At 44.4% G+C, this 17,981-nt stretch overlaps 3 protein-coding genes across 17 annotated transcripts in view; 2 read left to right on the forward strand and 1 right to left on the reverse strand.

Moving 5' to 3' along the window:
- The first annotated feature begins 673 nt into the window (after positions 1–673).
- On the forward strand, positions 674–3,480 carry SLC10A4 (solute carrier family 10 member 4). The gene is made up of 3 exons (XM_048304987.1): positions 674–1,232; positions 1,640–1,850; positions 2,515–3,480. The coding sequence occupies exons 1-3, from the start codon at positions 847–849 to the stop codon at positions 3,028–3,030; spliced, it is 1,113 nt and encodes a 370-aa protein (XP_048160944.1). The 5' UTR covers positions 674–846; the 3' UTR covers positions 3,031–3,480.
- Positions 3,481–3,579: 99 nt separating this feature from the next.
- Positions 3,580–8,838, forward strand: ZAR1 (zygote arrest 1). Its single transcript, XM_048304986.1, has 4 exons — positions 3,580–4,500; positions 4,575–4,667; positions 4,742–4,816; positions 4,896–8,838. The coding sequence occupies exons 1-4, from the start codon at positions 3,694–3,696 to the stop codon at positions 5,037–5,039; spliced, it is 1,119 nt and encodes a 372-aa protein (XP_048160943.1). The 5' UTR covers positions 3,580–3,693; the 3' UTR covers positions 5,040–8,838.
- FRYL (FRY like transcription coactivator) overlaps positions 8,306–17,981 on the reverse strand; it is a 170,066-nt gene continuing 160,390 nt past the window's right edge. For 13 of the 15 annotated variants that reach the window (XM_048304983.1, XM_048304980.1, XM_048304981.1 and 10 more), the window contains 5 exons: positions 16,758–16,826; positions 13,448–13,465; positions 12,370–12,480; positions 10,829–11,025; positions 8,306–10,382 (listed from right to left, as the gene is read on the reverse strand). In XM_048304983.1, the coding sequence (XP_048160940.1) occupies positions 10,124–10,382; positions 10,829–11,025; positions 12,370–12,480; positions 13,448–13,465; positions 16,758–16,826 (654 nt within the window). In that variant the 3' untranslated portion in view covers positions 8,306–10,123. The remainder of the gene's footprint in view (positions 10,383–10,828; positions 11,026–12,369; positions 12,481–13,447; positions 13,466–16,757; positions 16,827–17,981) is intronic. The other 2 variants (XM_048304976.1, XM_048304973.1) reach the window with 1 other exon arrangement.

The following is a 17,981-nucleotide window of genomic DNA, read 5'->3' on the forward strand; positions in this document are numbered from 1 at the left end:
CACAATTAATAAATGAAAAGTAAATGTTGTAAGCACAATTTTATGACTGAAAACAGTTTAATTGCCCCTGGATGTGATTTTTGGGAGATGGACTAGATTTCTTACCCTGGTTTGAATATTTGTGTGCCTGTGAGCTTGCCTGTTTCCTTCACGCGTACTGACTACCCTTTAAAAGGTATCACCTCTCCTTGCAAGTTTCTGGGTCCCCACCAGCAGAAAGTGGTGCCTCCTCGACATCAAAAAAGGCCTTTCCATCCTTCTTCACACATTCGAAACCTTCGCATCAACAGCAATTTACCTGGAGGGGGAACGAGCTTGGCAATCCCTCAGCAGAGGGATCTAGTGCTGCCCACCCACACCGGGTGACACTGCGACGCTAATTGACCTTTTTTAATGCCGACGCCAAAGTAAATCCTGTGATACCTCAGGTCCTCCGCTGGAAAGGTCGGTCCCTGCCGACTCCAGAGGCGGGCTGCCGGGGGTCGCACCGGAGAGGGGGATGCGGCCGCGAGCCGCCGCCTGCGCTTCCCTCCGCCGGGGCCGGGAGGCGCTGGCGGCCGGCGCTGGCCGCCGTCGAGGCGGCAGCGAGACACCGCCCACGCCGGGGGTGGCCCCGCGTGGGTCCGGGGACGCGAGGGCGGCGCCCGCAGCAGACAGGCGGTCAGGGACCGCGGCCGCTGCGCGTCAGCAGCGCCCGGAGAGCCGAGCGGAGCCGGGGAGGGATGCGGGCTCCGCCGGCCGCCGGGGCGAGCCCTCCCGGCGTCCCGCACTGACGGCTGCCCCGCCGCCCGCGCTCTCCTCCGGGGCTTGGCGGGGAGCCGGCGGCTCCCCGGGGCCGCGCAGCCCATGGCCAGCTCCGCGCAGCCCCCGGCGGCGGCGGGGAGCGGCGGCCCCGACGGCGGGTCGCTGGCGGGGGGCGGCGAGACCTTCGGGGACCGCTCCCTCAGCCAGGGCCTGAGCGTGCTGGTGGGGCTGGGGCTCTGCGTGACCATGCTGGGGCTGGGCTGCGCCGTGGAGTTGGGACAGCTGGGGCAGCAGCTCCGGCGGCCCATGGGGCTGCTGCTGGCGTTGCTGGGACAATTCGTGGCCATGCCACTGCTGGCCTTCCTCCTCGCCCTCATCTTCGCTCTGGACGAGGTGGCGGCCGTGGCTGTACTGCTGTGCGGCTGCTGCCCCGGGGGCAACCTCTCCAACCTCATGTCGGTGCTCGTCGACGGGGATATGAATCTGAGGTAGGTGCCCCGCTGCCCCTCGCCGCCAGCCGGCCGGGGGCTGCGGCTGCCCCGGGACGCGGGGAGGGTTCGCTGGGCACCTGCCGCCGGTGGAGCCGGGACGGGCGGGCGCGGCGCGCTGGGAATCGCCAGCACTGCTCTCCTGCCTCTCCCGTGGCGGATGTTACATGAGCCCCGACACACGCCTCCTGCCTCCTTCCCTAAAAAAGCTTTGCCTGCCCGCGCCCTGGCCAGGGCAGGGAAAGGGGTGGAGGATGGAGAGGGTAGAGAGGAGAGAGAGCGGGCTCTTGCCGTGAGAAGCGTCCGGCCGGCTGCAGAACTCTCTTCCAGCGGGGGTGGGGGCTCCCCGGGGCTGCCCCCGGCCAGACGGGCAGTGATGGGGCATTTCTTTGGTTCCCCCGGCGCAGCATTATCATGACGGCCTCGTCCACGTTGCTGGCCCTCTTCCTGATGCCCCTCTGCCTCTGGATCTACAGCCGCTACTGGATCAACACGGCCGTGGTGCAGCTGCTGCCCCTGGGGGCGGTAAGCCTGACGCTGGGCAGCACCCTGCTGCCCATCGGCCTGGGGGTGCTCATCCGCTACCGGCACCCCCGCGCCGCCGACCTCCTGGTCAAGGTAGGCACGGCGCCCGGAAGGGAGGAGGGCGGCCACGCTGCGGGGGATGTCCGGGGACGGCGCCGGGGACGGGGGGCCGACGGCAGTAAGCTTTCAGGTCCCTCCAAACCGATGTTAGTCTCACACAGGCATATTCTACTTAGGTAGAACACAAGGACTTACAGTCTTGACATAAAAGGGTGGGGCAAAGAAAGCGAGGGAAAGGGCAGGTTACCTCCTATCGCAGCGCACAGGAAGGAGGGCAGCGTAGTGCTGCATCCTGGCAGACATCCTGGACCTGTAGCAGAGGCATTCCATGACATCCTGCTTTCTCCCCACTCTTGCTGCACCCAGGTCAGGCAAAACCAACCTGCGAGAATGGCCACACTGCCTTAAAACATGCAACTAAATTAGCTTAATTGAGAAAGGAAGAGTGAGGCACAAGTCCTGACTCTTGTTTCCCAGCAAGTCATCCCAAAGCAAAATAATGGAGGCTGACCTCAGCCCGTTCCTTTCCGGGGATATGATCAAACGCCACTAAAATCCCAGGCCAGGAGAAAGCCTGGGAAGGGCAGTGCAACCATGTTTTGCAGTTTAGACTCCTTAGCAAGCCTCTACCTACTGTGCTTATCCTTTTAAAATAATAACCCTTATGTTGTTTATCAATGTCTGTATCTGTTGCCAGATTTCCCTGTGGTCCCTCTTGGTGACTCTGGTGATCCTGTTCATCCTGACTGGGACCATGCTGGGCCCAGATCTGCTGGCACAGATTCCTGCATCTGTCTATGCCATTGCAGTGCTGATGCCTCTAGCAGGGTACGCCTTGGGATACGGCTTAGCCACGGTCTTTAAAATGCCCCCACACTGCAGGAGAACAGTGTCTTTGGAAACAGGGTGCCAAAACGTCCAGCTCTGCACTGCCATCCTAAAACTCACCTTCTCCCCGGAGCTCATAGGGAGCATGTACATGTTCCCCTTGCTTTATGCGCTTTTTCAGTCAGCAGAAGCGGGACTGTTTGTGCTGGCATACAAGATGTACGGAAGAGACAGCTACAAGCAAGATACACTTGGTGAAGAGGAAGACACAGATATTTCGTACAAGAAACTGAAGGAAGAGGAGGTAGCCGATACTTCATATGGCACAGTGACCACAGAGGAGCACAACTCCATTCAGATGGAGCCGACTCAGACGGCGCTTTAGGCAAGACAAAGAGGTAACTCCCCAAGACATGAATGTGTGTTGTGCTTGCAACCAGGCTGGGGCTGTGCTCGCTGCTGTGCAAGCGGAGCTGCCCGGCCTCCATCGTTTCTCCAGCTGCTCCCATTGTACAAGGTGATATGTGTTTATTACCGTGACAGTTCTACTTCCTCAAAAATAAATGTGGGGGAAAAAAACAAAAAGAAGAAAAAGTATCACTGCAACACAGACCAGTAACTGTAAAACTTCATGTAAGGAGACTGCTGCCTGGCTGAGTGCAGCAGGAATGGGTACAAGGAAGGAAAGAGTGTTCTACAGAGTCAAAGCCAATTCAGCGTCAGTATGGATGACAGAAAAAAACCACGTCGCGCGTGTATCTCTGTGCCTCCCACCTGCTGTAAAAGCATTGTTCTCATTGCTCTCACCACAAATACATGGCGAAGCCGAACCAAACCCGTGTTCTCCGCTGTTTAGTCCCTTGGAGGCAATTAACAGCCGCACTGCCCGGTTCAGCTGGGGAGCTGTGAGGAGGGTGGGGGATGGCCCCGCACCAGGTGGGGATGGGAAAGGGCGGCAAGGCCGTCGCCCGTAGGGGGCGAGGGAAACCCAGCCCCTCCCCGGGGGTATTTAAGGCCGCCTCCCGGGAATTGCCCTGGGTCCGGTGCGATGGCTGAGAAGGAGATGGCGAGCTATCTCTACCCCACCTACCACCCCTACTCCTACCGCTACCCGCCACCTAAGGGCAAAGGAGGGGCGGCGGGCGGCTGGCGGCCGCGGGGCAGCAGCTACTTCTCGGGCTACGGGGAGGCGGCCGCTGAGTACTTCGACAACTACCAGCGGGCGCAGCTGAAGGCCATCCTCTCCCAGGTCAACCCCAACCTGACGCCGCGGCTCCGCAAGGCCAACACCAAGGAGGTGGGCGTCCAGGTGAACCCGCGGCAGGACGCCTCGGTGCAATGCTCGCTCGGGCCCCGCACGCTGCTGCGCCGCCGCCCCGGCCCCGCCGCGCCGCGGCCCCGTGAGGCGGAGCGGGAGCAGGAGCTGGGCAGCCCCGCCACCACCAGCACCCGCGCCGTGCGCTTCCCCCGCACCATCGCCGTCTACTCGCCCGTGGCGTCCCGCAGACTCACCACCTTCCTGGAGGAGCCGAGCCTGGAGCTGGAGCGGCGGCCGCAGCAGCAGGACAAGGCGGCGGCCGTCGAGGAGGAGCCGGCCGCGCTGCGGGAACAGCGGGAGGCGGAGGCGGCTGCCGTGAGGGCGAGCTGGGAGAAGCCCCCCGAGGATGGCGCCGAGCCGCTGGGGCAGCGCTCGGCCGAGCCACTCGGGCAGCGTTCGGCCGCCCCCCCGGAGCCGGCGGCGGAGGCAAGCCAGGAGGAGGCGGCCGAGGCAGAGCCGGCAGCCCAGCCGGCAGAGCCGCCGGCCTCACCCCAGAAGCGGCAGTCGTCGGCGGGCAAGACCCGCCTGCGCTTCCAGGTGAGTGTCGGCCGCAGGGGAGCAGAGCGGGGCCGGCTGGCGCCCGCACCGTCGAATAACGTTGTCTCCGGCAGTTCCTGGAGCAGAAGTATGGGTACTACCACTGCAAGGCTTGCAACATCCGCTGGGAGAGCGCCTATGTGTGGTGCGTCCAGGGCACCAACAAGGTAGGGCCGGCTCGGATCGCCCCGGCGCGGGCTTCTCGCCGCCGCCCCTCTGCTGACCCCGGCCTTCCCCCCAGGTCTATTTCCGTCAGTTCTGCCGGACCTGCCAGAAGTCCTACAACCCGTACCGCGTGGAGGACATCACCTGCCAGGTAAGGGACCCCTGCCCTGCCCCCAGCCCGGCCACTCCCGGGCTCGGCCGCCCCCGCCGACCGCCGCTTTCTCCCTCAGAGCTGCAAGCAGACGCGGTGCACCTGCCCCGTGAAGATGCGCCACGTGGATCCCAAGAGGCCCCACCGCCAGGACCTCTGTGGGAGATGCAAAGGGAAACGCCTCTCCTGCGATAGCACATTCAGTTTCAAATACATCATCTGAATGGGATGGGGTTTTTTGTTTTTTGTTTAGGGCTCTTCTAGAAAACTGCAAGTAGAGCAGATGTTTTTGTTGTTTTTGTTGGTATTGTTGAAGGTACTTGGTGGGATGTAGCTAGGAAAGTATGAAAATAAAAGTATTGCAAAGCACACTGGAATGATCAGGTGGGTTTGTGCCCAGCTCTAAGGGTGCATATTGTAAATTCTGTAAATTGCATAGATGACAAGCCTAGAGATGTATTGTAAATCAGTGATGGCCTTGGAAGCAACTGACTCAGGACCTTGTAGACTCTTGGATGGAAGGGGTTTCTGTTACTGCTCCTGCTCTTGAACTAATCAAACACTTGAAGTTAACATAAAATTGACATCTGCAGTAGGTAGTAGACCATCGTTCATGAACAAAATACCTAACAGGATTCACTTTGCATACCTCTATTCGATGTACAAAGTATCCTGCACCTGTTTGTCATCACTAGAAAATGATTGAGAAATGCTGTGTAAGTATGGAATCACTTCTACTGGTACAGCTGATCTGCATTTAGCTAAGTTGGTGCTCTTGTCTGTAGACAAAAGCCAAAGAAAGCTTTTCAGGGATGGTTCTCACAAAATGCTGAGGGAGCCACTGATGTTATGGCGATGGTCTCTTGGTAAATGTGTTCTCATCTTACTTGCACAAGGTTATGGAGAGAAGGGACACTTCAGAGGAGCAAGGTACAATACTGCATCTGCTTGGCTTCCTCTTCAACCTGCAGATGAAGTGCAAGAGCTGTGCACTTAGTGGGTTATACTTGAAGAGTTTGATCTAGTTATAGTTTAGATGCCTGCCATCAGGGAAGGACTGAACTCCACACTTTTCTGGGTTGGTTTTGCAGTTAGGAATTACACTTCTAGTGTTTGGTAGTAAAGGCAGAACCAGCACTGGTTACTTGCACACAATACTCTCAGTAGTGGTGTCCTCTATCAGAACACCATGCTTCAGCAAAGCGTTACAAGCTGACTCGGACTAAGCACAGCATCACCATCTGAGCAGATTCACAAGCTAGTAAAACCTACACCACCACCCCAGTCTACCTTTTAGCTGTGGAGCTGGGTAAACATAGAGGAAAACATAATTTTCTGAGAATGCTACTGACACAGTTAATTTTGAAATTGAGCATAATAATGTACTAAGCCTTTTGCAGAACTCTTGAGGTAGCTTCTCTTTGAAAAGAGGGATTTTTATATTGGCTGTAACACACTTTACCTACACCTGTACCCAGCTTACTTGAGGGACCAGTCTATTAAAGGCTAAAGGGAGAACCAGTCTTAGCTCATGCTGTAGAACAGTTTTAGTGCCAGGTAGTCTTGTATCCCTAAGTAGAAACTGTGTGGCAATCTAGACAAACAATATCCTTTTTATCAACATGCCTGGTTTGAGGGGCAGCGAGTGTTAATCCTATATGCTTAACTAATCTTGCTGTAAATTCCTGCCTTATTTCAATATGCCCCTTGAACCTACTGCAGTAGGCTTCATGCCTCAGTGTCAATTTATTGCTAAGTAATTTTATTTATTTGTACTGCACTCATTATTATAGCAGTGTGAGGCATTCTGGGAACAAGCAGACCTCCTGCCTCCAGAGCAGAGCATGGTTCTATTTCATGCTTCTACCTGAAGTGTTTTTCCATGTATCAACAGTAAAAGGAAATATCCCTTGTTTTACCAGCTCACTCAGACTTTCACAGCAAGTTCCATCCTTGCCCTGTTCAATTTGAAAAGCACCCCTGCAGCTGGGCAGTGTTCTCTTGTAGATTCATGTGCCTTGTACTCACCTGTAGTTACTGTGATGAGCAGTGGCAAGCTTCCAGCTTGAGGAATGCACCTGGGGCCCTCTCTGCAGCCACCTGGCCACACTGCCTCAGTTGGCAGTTGTAGCTCTGATCTGGGATGTCTTTATTTCTGAGCTTATTCCCCTCCAAGGATGTTCTTCAATGTTTTCCTGTGTGCCTTCCCATTCTAATGGCTGTAGTCTGTTCCCGATGTGTGTGGTGAGAAACTGCGATGAGTCTGTGCACCTTGGTAATGAGTCAGAGAACTGAAGCCCTGTGCCATGTCAGTATTGAAGTCATGGCAATATGAGCAGTTGAATGCTTCTGATTTATACAGGAATCCTCACAAAATATTGCTTTGAGGATTACTTCTGTGAATATGGTGACTCTTATGTGATTATCAGAACTAACCCAAAGTGATATTTAGTACAACTTAAGGGCTGTCATCTCCATGAACTACAGTCAAAGCAGCAGTTGGTCCTGCTTGGTAAGATGTAGAACAGGCCTAGCTGATGTGAACTGGATGTTGTGCTTCAGCAGCAACTGATCAAGCAAAGAGCTGATATGAAGGCTCCAAGTGGTAGGCAGCAGCAAGGAGCCACCCCTGCTTTCATCAGCTACTACAAGGCTCTGTGGCTGGAGGAGTACAATGCAGTGGGCAGTCATATTAAACAAGCCTTCCTTAATCCTGTAGCATTCTGCAGTTCCAGAGTAATTCTACGCATCATCCCTCTTACATCAATATGTTAATGCTTTTACTGCTGCTGCCAAAGTACAATTCTGTACTTTCTAGTTCCTTTTCAGCTTTACTGCCATGTCATGTCCATGGCAGCACACACTGACTGTGGGCACTGATTCCTAGACTCAGCAGGAAGAAGGAAAGCTACTCCTGGCCTATGTGATAATGCCAAGTGGAAAGGAACAGCCTTCATACTGCCAGTTCTTCAAAGCTATCCTGAACTTGCCCTGTACAGCTTTTTCATTAAGGGATACTGTTGCACATGTTAGCTCAGTCAGTGCTGTATTTTCTGCATCTTACACGTGGTGTCTGATGTTTTGCTTATTTCTAGACAGCTTTACCATAGCTTCAGATTTGGCACAGACCTGGCACCAGGTAATGCAGGGTAACAGCTCATGCAGTAGTTGAGGAATACTTTTTGAAAAGCTTCATGAAATTAAAGCAATACCAAAAGACACCCTAACATGATTCTGTTCCATAGGGCAGGTTCCACTAGCCATTATAAATGAAAGGAGATATATAACATAAGGAATTACATATATGAATTCAGGTTTGAGTTTCATGATAAATCCATCAGCAGCTTCAGAAGATGCCTAGGAAAAATGCTGCTGCAATGACAGGACATAAGAGGAAAAAAATTACTTCAGGGCACCCAGGCCTCTGCTGTCAGTGTTTAATCTGTATAGCTAAAGTATTTAAACTCTAGCTTGTAAAAATACACAAAATGACAGATACAATGTCTTTTATTTTTACAAAAAAAGCTGGTAAAAGATGATGTAAATAAAAGTGTAATGCACCCCTAAATAAAACTACTTATCCCCGGTAAATACTAGTTAAATAATTAAGAACACCATCTACAGTACCACAAAACCATCAAAATAATTCAATTTTATCAGGGACAGGGAAAAAAAATACAGTGAATATGGATGTGCCTTGACCAGTTACAGAACTTGTTAGGATAACATAACTACTGTCAGCAGTCCAACAGTGTGCACAGTGCCTTCAATTAATGCATTTCAGCATAATTACATTTCTAGTGGAGCCTAATTCCCCCAAAAAGGCAGAGCTAAGAATTTCAATTCTACATTCTAAACTCTGGAATTAGAGCCCATTAAAAAAAATCACAGTGGGTAAGAGATGTATATAAAAATACTGGGTGTTCCTTTCAAATCACAGGAATTGTGGGACTACATTCTTTTTTTCTGTTTTTTTTTTTCTTCTGCTTTTTTTTTTTCCTACAAAATGCTATAGGTTTCAACAGAATCCAGTTTGACACTGAACTATGAGTATATTGCCTGTTTGCATGTTTTAGTAGTCAGGGTTTATTTTTGGTTGTTTGTTTGTTTTTTTCTCTATATAGTCCCAATTCCTTAGGCTTCAGTTGAGTCATGAAGATGCATATATGTGCATTCAAACTCTTCAAACCCTGCAGGCTACTCAGACTGCAAGTACTGCATGTGACTACCAGGGAACGCCCCTTCTCCTCATAGCTTTATACACCTACTGTTTTAACAGTGCATTGCACAAATTTACAAGAAAAATACTGGTTTTGCACTATACAGTTTCTAGAATATATACAGAATAAAATAAGTTAACTTCTAATGAGAATTGCTGATGGGCAGCATATATCTTTAATATACATTTTAAAGTCTCTGCAGGCAGCTACTTTTTGGTTAGTTGTTATCAATATTTGTAACATAAGCACTGGTCAGAGAACTGAGCAGCATTCCAATAAAATTAACAGATATATTATTTCTTTTAGAATCACTGGGAAATCCCAGTTTAAAATATTATTAAATGTCCTAACATTTACACACTATGAGGATTAGATCTAATAAAATAAAATTTCTTCAAAAATAATCTTGCAGCTCTTTTAAGCATGCTCTGGGACCTTATTTAACAATCATCCACACCTTCAAAAAACAACTGTCACATAGCCATACATTCTAACTTACACACATCATTTCCTTATTACAGACAACAAAAGCAAATAAAACACCGAGAAGTCAATGTTTTTTGCAGTCATTTATCATTCTACTCATGTTTGACTGCACATTCTTCATGACGTTGCTAAGTGTCTCATTAGGTGTTGATGATTTTATCTACTACTGCTGGAAAGCCAGGAAGCCTTGCAGGTCTTCAGCCAAAATAAATGAGCCTTGATTTTAGCCTCATCCCACCTGCGATACTGATTCAACCTGTAGAGGCTGTTACTGCAAACATCATTTATAGTTCTGTTACAACAGAAAATAATGCATATGGTATGCATTACATTTAAGCCCTTTTCCTTTCATGTAGTTTTTATACATAAATTTAATAAAAAAATACTACTGCCACACAGGCTGCTGTGTAGAAAGAGCAGTCAAGTAGGATGTTCACTTCAATTTTCAGGGTTTTACTTCTGATGAAGAGTTTCTTGCTGTGATAAAAGTGTGTTGGTTGTCAAGATTGCTGGAGGTTTGTTTTTGTTTTTTTTTTGTGAAAGGTGCTCAATAATAGTCTGAAGTGTCTTCATCATCAGTTCTTTTCTAAATGACAGTTATTCAGAATCCAGTGGTGACAAGATTTATTCCTGGTTTGATCTTCCCTAGAAGCTGACAGGATTGCACCATACGGAGAGACTCTCGAATTTCTAGATTAAGTTCCATCAGTTTTGAGCTGGCTTCAGACATATCTTGGTTGGAGCCTACTACTGCAAAGCTGCCCGTTTGGCCAAGGGTCTGATGACGGAAATAGATGTGCAGCAATGTCTGAACTGGGTCATCTTCAGAACTGCCAAAGATGTCGTGGGGCCAAATAGATCTATAAACACACCGTTTGGATTTAAACATTAAAAAAAATTTAAATGTTCAAATGTTCTTTAAACAGACATTTGAACAGAAGACAGGAAAATGCAAGAGAAAATAACATGCAATTTCGATTTAAAAATCAAAAGTTTAAGTATTTTTGTTCTTTAAGCAGATATTTGAACAAAAGACATAGAGAAATGTTTCTTCCATAGTCCAGGTACGTAACAGTATCATTTCTCAGAGGTAAATTCTAAAGAACAAGTACTACTAAAACAGATTTTTATTTTTTTAAATTATTTTAAGAAAAAGACAAGCTGTAATGAAGCAACAGTATTTGTCCTTTTCTACAAGGACATCCAGCAAGAACTGAAGAAAAAAGGAATAGTGCCTATCTCTGTTTTCAATTTTAGAAGGTCTATTAAGAAACTCAAGATTTGAAAGCAATCCTTAAAAAATTACCTGAAAGCCTTGACCTGTGCCACAGCTGACACAAACTCCTTGTTTCTCAGGGATTCAATGAGAGAGTGAATAGCTGTTTCTGTGCTAGCTTGGGAAGCCTCTGCAATTTCAATTTCTTCGATACCACTGTCAGACACCGCCTCGGCCTCTTTCAGGCAGCTCTCCAAAAGAGCAAGTTCTTCAGACATGTTTATTACCTAAAACAGGTATAAGTCATCTTTTCTAGTTTAAATATGTTTTCAGCCAAATTAATTTTCAGAAGATCAGATTTTTATTTTTCCTCCTCAATGCAATAATGAGAAACAGAAAAAGAACACCCAAATATTTTCTGCAGTCGCTTAAGTATACAGTTAATTTAATGGCCCAAGCATGCATGTCAAGTATTTGGGCTTTCCCTGATGAAGTTTCCATCTTAGTTCCTTTAAAATTTAATTCAAAAAGTAAATTTATTTTCTCCCCACATTACTCAATAACGAACTGACAAAAAGAATTAAACATTTCAGAAAAGTATGACAGCAATGGTGCCATTATAAAGACATCTTAAATACGAAGGAAAATATATGGAAGACTGGTAACCCAGCACAGTAGCACAGCCAGTGCATATAATATTATCTTTGGCTTTAGCTGCAAGGCCTGAGTAAAACACAAGGCAGAACATGATTCTGCATCTGAGTAACTTAGGCAAGAAGTGGGACTGATGTGATGCCAACCTTCCACAACATTCTTCAAACACAAACTTATTTGCAGCCTCTACAAAAATCTGGAAATACAAGTGAGGAACATGCTCAGTTTTTTTCTGAAGCTACTCATAAACCAAAGACTTTCACTAAGGTGTTTCATGTTCCTCCCTTCTATATCAAGCAAGACCTAGGGTTTTTTTTCTGCTACCCCCGTTTATTGCATTCCAGACCCAGGGGAGAACTTACAGAAGACATTATTAATATCATAATGCACGCAACTCGATTAACAGCATGTATGTACTACATGTGCACACTGAAAGACACGTTTTACTTCTGAAGTTACTACAACTAAAAATCAGGCATAAGAGGTCTAGAATGCACTAACTGTTTAGGATGGGGACTAAGGTTGCAGAGTAATTGAATGGTGGCTGAAATGACAGTTAAATGAATCAGTTGGTAGCAAGCGATGATGTTTGTTATAGGAAACACCAGGTCGATAGAAAGGGGCTTTCACCACAGAGCTCCGTTGAGTGGAGTTGATGTGCCTTGATTGTAGCTTGATTAGAATGCACCAGGAGTGCTACTGAAATATTTAAAATCCTCATCACTGGACTCCCTACATTCTTGTCTTTTTTTAAAGAGCTTTCAAGCTGTACAAAAATCAACACAGGTAATTGAACATCTCAGGGAATTCTTGTAAGCCCTACTTAAATATTTTATTAATTGGCTATAAAACAGCTGGAACCCTCGTCGAGTTTCTAAAAAGATATCCCACTGATGAAAGCATTATCAAAATGTATTTTAAATTGTCTGCTTTTAAAATGTCAACAATTACTAGCTGAGTGGCATGGTTTTCATTACCTCTGCTTCTTTCTTGATTGTTTTTACTTGACTGATGAGTTTGCAATAGGCTTGGAAGAGAAGCAGCAACTGGAAATGCAACTTGTATAGCCTCCGACACAACTCCAACTCCTACAAATATAAACAACACTATTATATTCAGGAACTGCAAACCTCTTCCAGTACAAGAGACAATAAATCACAACTTCTTCAGTATAGAGTGTGCAAAATTAAAAGTAGTTAATTTGGTTACTAAAGAAAATGCCAAAAATATTCAGAAGCTAACATACAGTAAGCTAATGAAAAGCAGGTGAAAGCTTCATTCAGTTCTAGATTTACAAGTAGCATCTTACATAGATTTAAAGTTCACTTTTTAATAAGTTACATTTCCAAGAAGGGGGATGGAGTGGGATGTGAAGTGATTCAAAAGGCATTTTGAAATGTCTGGAACATTTAAAGATTTCATGTCTCAAAAACAAGGTAAGAGTTTCATAGATCACTTACTTTTATTGTTGATATTTTACTGTTTTAAATTCAAGATCTAATATCCAAAAGAAGCAGTTGTGGTCCATAAGTATAGGATCTTTCATAAACATTAATATTTATATTGTAAGCACAGTATATAACCTAGCCCTTAGCTTACACTGCCTGACAGAGTAGGAGGAAAATAATTCCATTCCTGGAGGCAAGAAAAATGTTTTCTTTATAAAAGGTAGCCCTTATTCTTCTTTAGAAAATAACACATTATATATTCTTAAGCAAATGAAATAGCAGTATTAACTTACACACTGTCTTGCTTCCATTTTTGTGCCTCTAAAACACTGGTCAGAAGTGCAGACAGTGTTAATACTGCTTCACATATAGACATAAAAGCTAGTGCTAATGGAATAATCTTTATAACATTCTACTAACTACAGGATCCTATTATCTACAAAGGACCAACAGTCTAATGGGTTAGATGATGCAAAACTGAAGCACACAGCATTTCTGTAATAGTCTAGGACAAGACATCATTATTTCACAAATGGACAAGACAGATGGAGACTAGTTTGGTGACTGGCTTGGTTAAGTATTTGATAAATCAAGAACTGTCACTTACTGCTAGAATTTCCATTTGCTAAGCAAGAAGATGAGCAGGTCACAAAAATACAAAGAAAGAAAAAAGAGCAAGAATTAGTGTAGGAAATAATCTTAATTAGGGTAAAAGATGTCCCAGGTAAAATGGAGGAAGAAATACAAGTAACATGCTCCAAATATATCCTGAATGTAAAAAAAAAAAATTAACAGGCTGAATTTGGTGTAAAATTACTTGCTGCTATAACTAAAGATAGACAATATAGGCTTTGTTGTCCCACAGCATCAGTAACACTCTTACAACCCTGTCTGGTCTTTATACCTTGTGTAGTCTGAAAGGTGCACAAATTTAAGGTAATCAAAATCAAGGACACTTAGGTCTGAACATCTGTACAATGCCTCTTACTTGTTCTGTATGACAACAATTTAAGCAAAAATATTGCATTTTAAAATTGGAGATGCAAGGTTAATTTGGATTCTGAATCAGTTTAGAAATTCTTGGGTTTGCTAAACTCAATTCTCAACACCTCTGAGAGATTTCTGTAATGTAATTGCACTTGGTTTTTACAAGCCATTTAAAAAAAATGTTTGGGAAAGAGGAATAGGGAGAGAAATAGCCAGAAAATATATTTGTCAGACTAGGAACATGAACTTCAATACTCCTGTGCTTTGTACAGCACTAAGCGTATTGATGGCACTTAGGCACGTACAGTGGTCATAGCAAACCAGATCACAGAATCATAGAATATCCTGAGTTGGAAGGGATCTACAAGGATCACTTAAGCCCAACTCCTGGCTCTGCACAGAACAACCCCATTGGAATCACACCATGTGCCTGAGAGCAAAACATATGAAGATGTCTGACTCCCAACAGACAGAAGCAGCTGAGCTTTTCTAAGCACATAGCTGTACACGATGTTATGGTAAGCTACATACTGTGTGCTTCACAGGTTATAAACACTGCATGTTTTTGTTGCACTGCATGTTTTTGTTCTGCACTCTGTGCTATTATATACACAGCACAATTATTTGTAAGTGAAAACTTCTGATCCACAGAACACTGAAGACATAAGATCTTGAACTGCAGAAGTTAACATGCATTCAATGACTCACTTCAATGGAGCACAGAGAATCAGATTTTGAGAAATGGCAGGGTTGACTATTTAATAATTTTAGTCATTAAGTAGTAGTGGTCTTAAAGCCAAGTCTCATTATTACTGTAAGCCATAATTAATCTCTTTCCCCCAAATCACACCTTGATAGCTACCTTTTAAAAATTCAAGAGAGGTTTTCTTTTAAAAATGGCTTTGTACTGCTTCAGTGTCTTTCACATACATGCTTACTTGAGAAATAATCTGATATTTCTACCTGCCTGTCCTGTAGAAACAGTCTAGCCAGAATCCAGATGCATTCTTTCAGCTTGCTTGTGCTAATAGCCAGAACTGAATAATTGGATTTACTTGCAAGTCTGCTGGCAAAGCACAAGCCAGAACAGAATTAATCTTGCTCTTTCTTAGCTGTATGGACCACAGTGCTAAAAATTAGTAAGAAAATCTTATTTGTGTCAGTGAATGAAAAATATCTGTTTTCCTGAGCAAGATAACACACATTTTTAGCATTAACTGGTTGACTGCTTAGACTTAGCAGCCCCACATTCCATTTACAAGGACTTTTGAAGAATTACCAGCACACCTCCCTCACAGGCTAGGATTAAAAACCAAAATCAAAACAGGTCCCCACAAATAATCATCAGTGTGATTGGTCACAAACTCCTTTTCAGAGGCTATCTTCAAGCCTTGCAGAAACAGAGAAGATAGGCCAAACTGCCTTGCTGGGGAATCATGGATTCTCTCTGTACAAGCTATTTGAAAGCCTGCATGTTGCTTGTCTTCCATTTCTTAGTTCCCCCAGCTATACAGTAGGAACAGTAACACGTTCATGACAAGAATGGTTCTGTTCTAACAACTAAATGTTAGAACAGTTTCTTGGTGTACGTAAACCAAATTGTAAGTATGAACTGAAATACATAAATTTTTTTATTAATATATACAGCATGTACTGTATTGTAATAGTAATTGTTGTTATATCTATTTCTAAAGATATACCAGTCAGTATACAAACATGTATACTTAGTGTAAAATACACTAAAGTATGTGTTCATAGGCAAGACAAAAGTCCTTCCAAATGGTAGCACATTATTTTGCTGGTTCTATATTAGCTAAGATTATCCACAATTTTTTTTTTTAATGTGCAACTTCAGTGCAGTATAAAAATTAACAGTATATTATCAGATGTTCACTGCTCTAGAAACTGAGGCACATTTTGTGATTGAATTAAAAAACCACAAACATGTATGTATATATATATATATGAAGAACAGCAAAAGAAAACTGTATAAAAGAAGAAATAGTCCAAAGATACAGCAGACATTTCTGTTCCTGAAGACTACATCTTCAGCAGCAGAAACATGACCAAGTGCATCAATGAATAGTTCAATTGAATAAAAGAAATAAAATTCCTCCTTTCTCAGCTTGGATTTGAGGTTTTTGTCAAACTGTCACTGTGAAAAGGTAAATTCATCTGCCACCTGCAGTACTCTCTTACATCTTTCACTGTCCTTACCACTGTACTTCAGATGGCAGATTCCTGGTACCTGCTAATGTCAGGTTTTGGATTTTCTTTTTTTACCGTATCAGTATTATGTATCTATTCTGTTTTAAAAAACCCCCAGTCCTAGTCCATTTGGGGAAAAGCTATCACTTACTATAGCAATTAGTAGTATTAAACATGGATGATGCCATGCAAATACATACAAAATATTCAACTAATATTAATGGTTACTTAACCTATTGTTAGATAATATTTTGACAGAAGTGTTTTATGAGCTTTCTGCTATACTGCTACTTTACTCCCTGTTCCTTCTCACCCAAATTGGCTCCAGAAAGGTCTTACGTAGTTCTATGGTACTAACTATATTAAATTCAACAGAAGTTTTTGAGTAGACAATGTATCTGAGCATATAACCAGAATATTAATCTTTTTTTCTTCTAGAAACAGCAGCAGAAAAGCTGACTTGCTGGTACACAGATGGTATCTAGTCTGCTTATCTACTCAATGTTATTAAGTCTAGAACCCAAGACAGATTGCCAGCTTTTATTAAGAAGACCCATTCTTATTACCACTTCATGAGACTCTGAGTTTCCAAAAGATAGGATGATAACTGAAATGAAAAGCTTTTCATACATTTTTAATCTCTCTACAAGTATTAGAATTTTTGTGTCATAAAGATGATTTTTAATCTCATATCCTGAGACTCATAAATGACATACACCTACCTGGGCATCTGTGTTAGTCCCATGAATACCATCATCAGTACCAAATGTCCTTTTGCAGTCTTCTAGCCACTGCAAAATAAATATAAACAAGATTAAAAATCTTCTGAAACAGAGCAAACTGAAGACTGTGCTAAAACTGCTTAAGACATTTTGTCTTGTACAATCTCGGGTAACATAAGAAATTGTGATATGAAATCAGTTGTTTACCAATGTTGTTTGCAGTATCCACTCTGATAAATCACTTTGTAGCTTTTATTGTGTCCCTTGTGTTGTAATTTTCCTGTAGCCTTCATTACCCAAGACGGAGACAGTACACTTCAGCATAAATACTAACCCATGATTGAATTGATACTGTTACAGGAAAATGTGTGAGAGGGTGGAAGCAGAAACATCCCTCTCTTTACTTCCGGCACAAGGTTTACACCAACATGATTTATCAGCCTTTAAAATATACTACTAATTCACATTAGAGAATAAGCCTGTTACATTTCTTGGGACTACTTTAGAAACAGAAGGAAATAGAGTTCTCCTGTGTAAGTAGATGTAAATGCAGGTTTACAGAATGGAACAAAAAACCCAAAATTCTCCAGCAGGAGTTTAGCATCACCTCCCATTCATACAAGCCAAGGAGATGAAGTATTCTTGCACTACACAATGCAAACCTGCAGGTCCCACTCAGGGCTGTATTTAACTCCAGTTCCTATAGCAGACAACAAGTTTATTAATTTCAGTGGGCAGTCTCTTTTTCTACCCTTAAACCAACCATGCATATTTCTCAAAAAATAACCTCCATGGGTACTGGCATTCACACGAGTATCTGTGTTACTACAAAGCATTTACAGAATCAAATATGTTCTTTTTGGACAATACAACCTGATCATCCCATTGACACAGGACCCAGAATATTTTTCTGTACAGTACAAACAACTGCAAGCATGGGTATTACTGAAATGGGAATGCATCGTGTTGAGAGAAAGTGCATAATATCTTCTGAAATGAAGAATAGGCTCTATACATCCAAGGAAGAATAATTTAGCCTACTGCATGTGTTTGGTATTTTGAATCTCAGAGGGAATCTTGGTGACCTTTTTCTAACCTCTGTCTGATGCAAGAAAAAGAAAAATGTGATTTCCCATCTGCTCAATTTAATAAAGGTTACTTAGTGAATTAACTAGGCCTGTGTGCTCATCAAGAGGAGAAATGGAATTCTCTGAACATCGCAGT

This window comes from Corvus hawaiiensis, chromosome 5, assembly GCF_020740725.1.
Source record: "Corvus hawaiiensis isolate bCorHaw1 chromosome 5, bCorHaw1.pri.cur, whole genome shotgun sequence".
Lineage (NCBI taxonomy): Eukaryota > Metazoa > Chordata > Aves > Passeriformes > Corvidae > Corvus > Corvus hawaiiensis.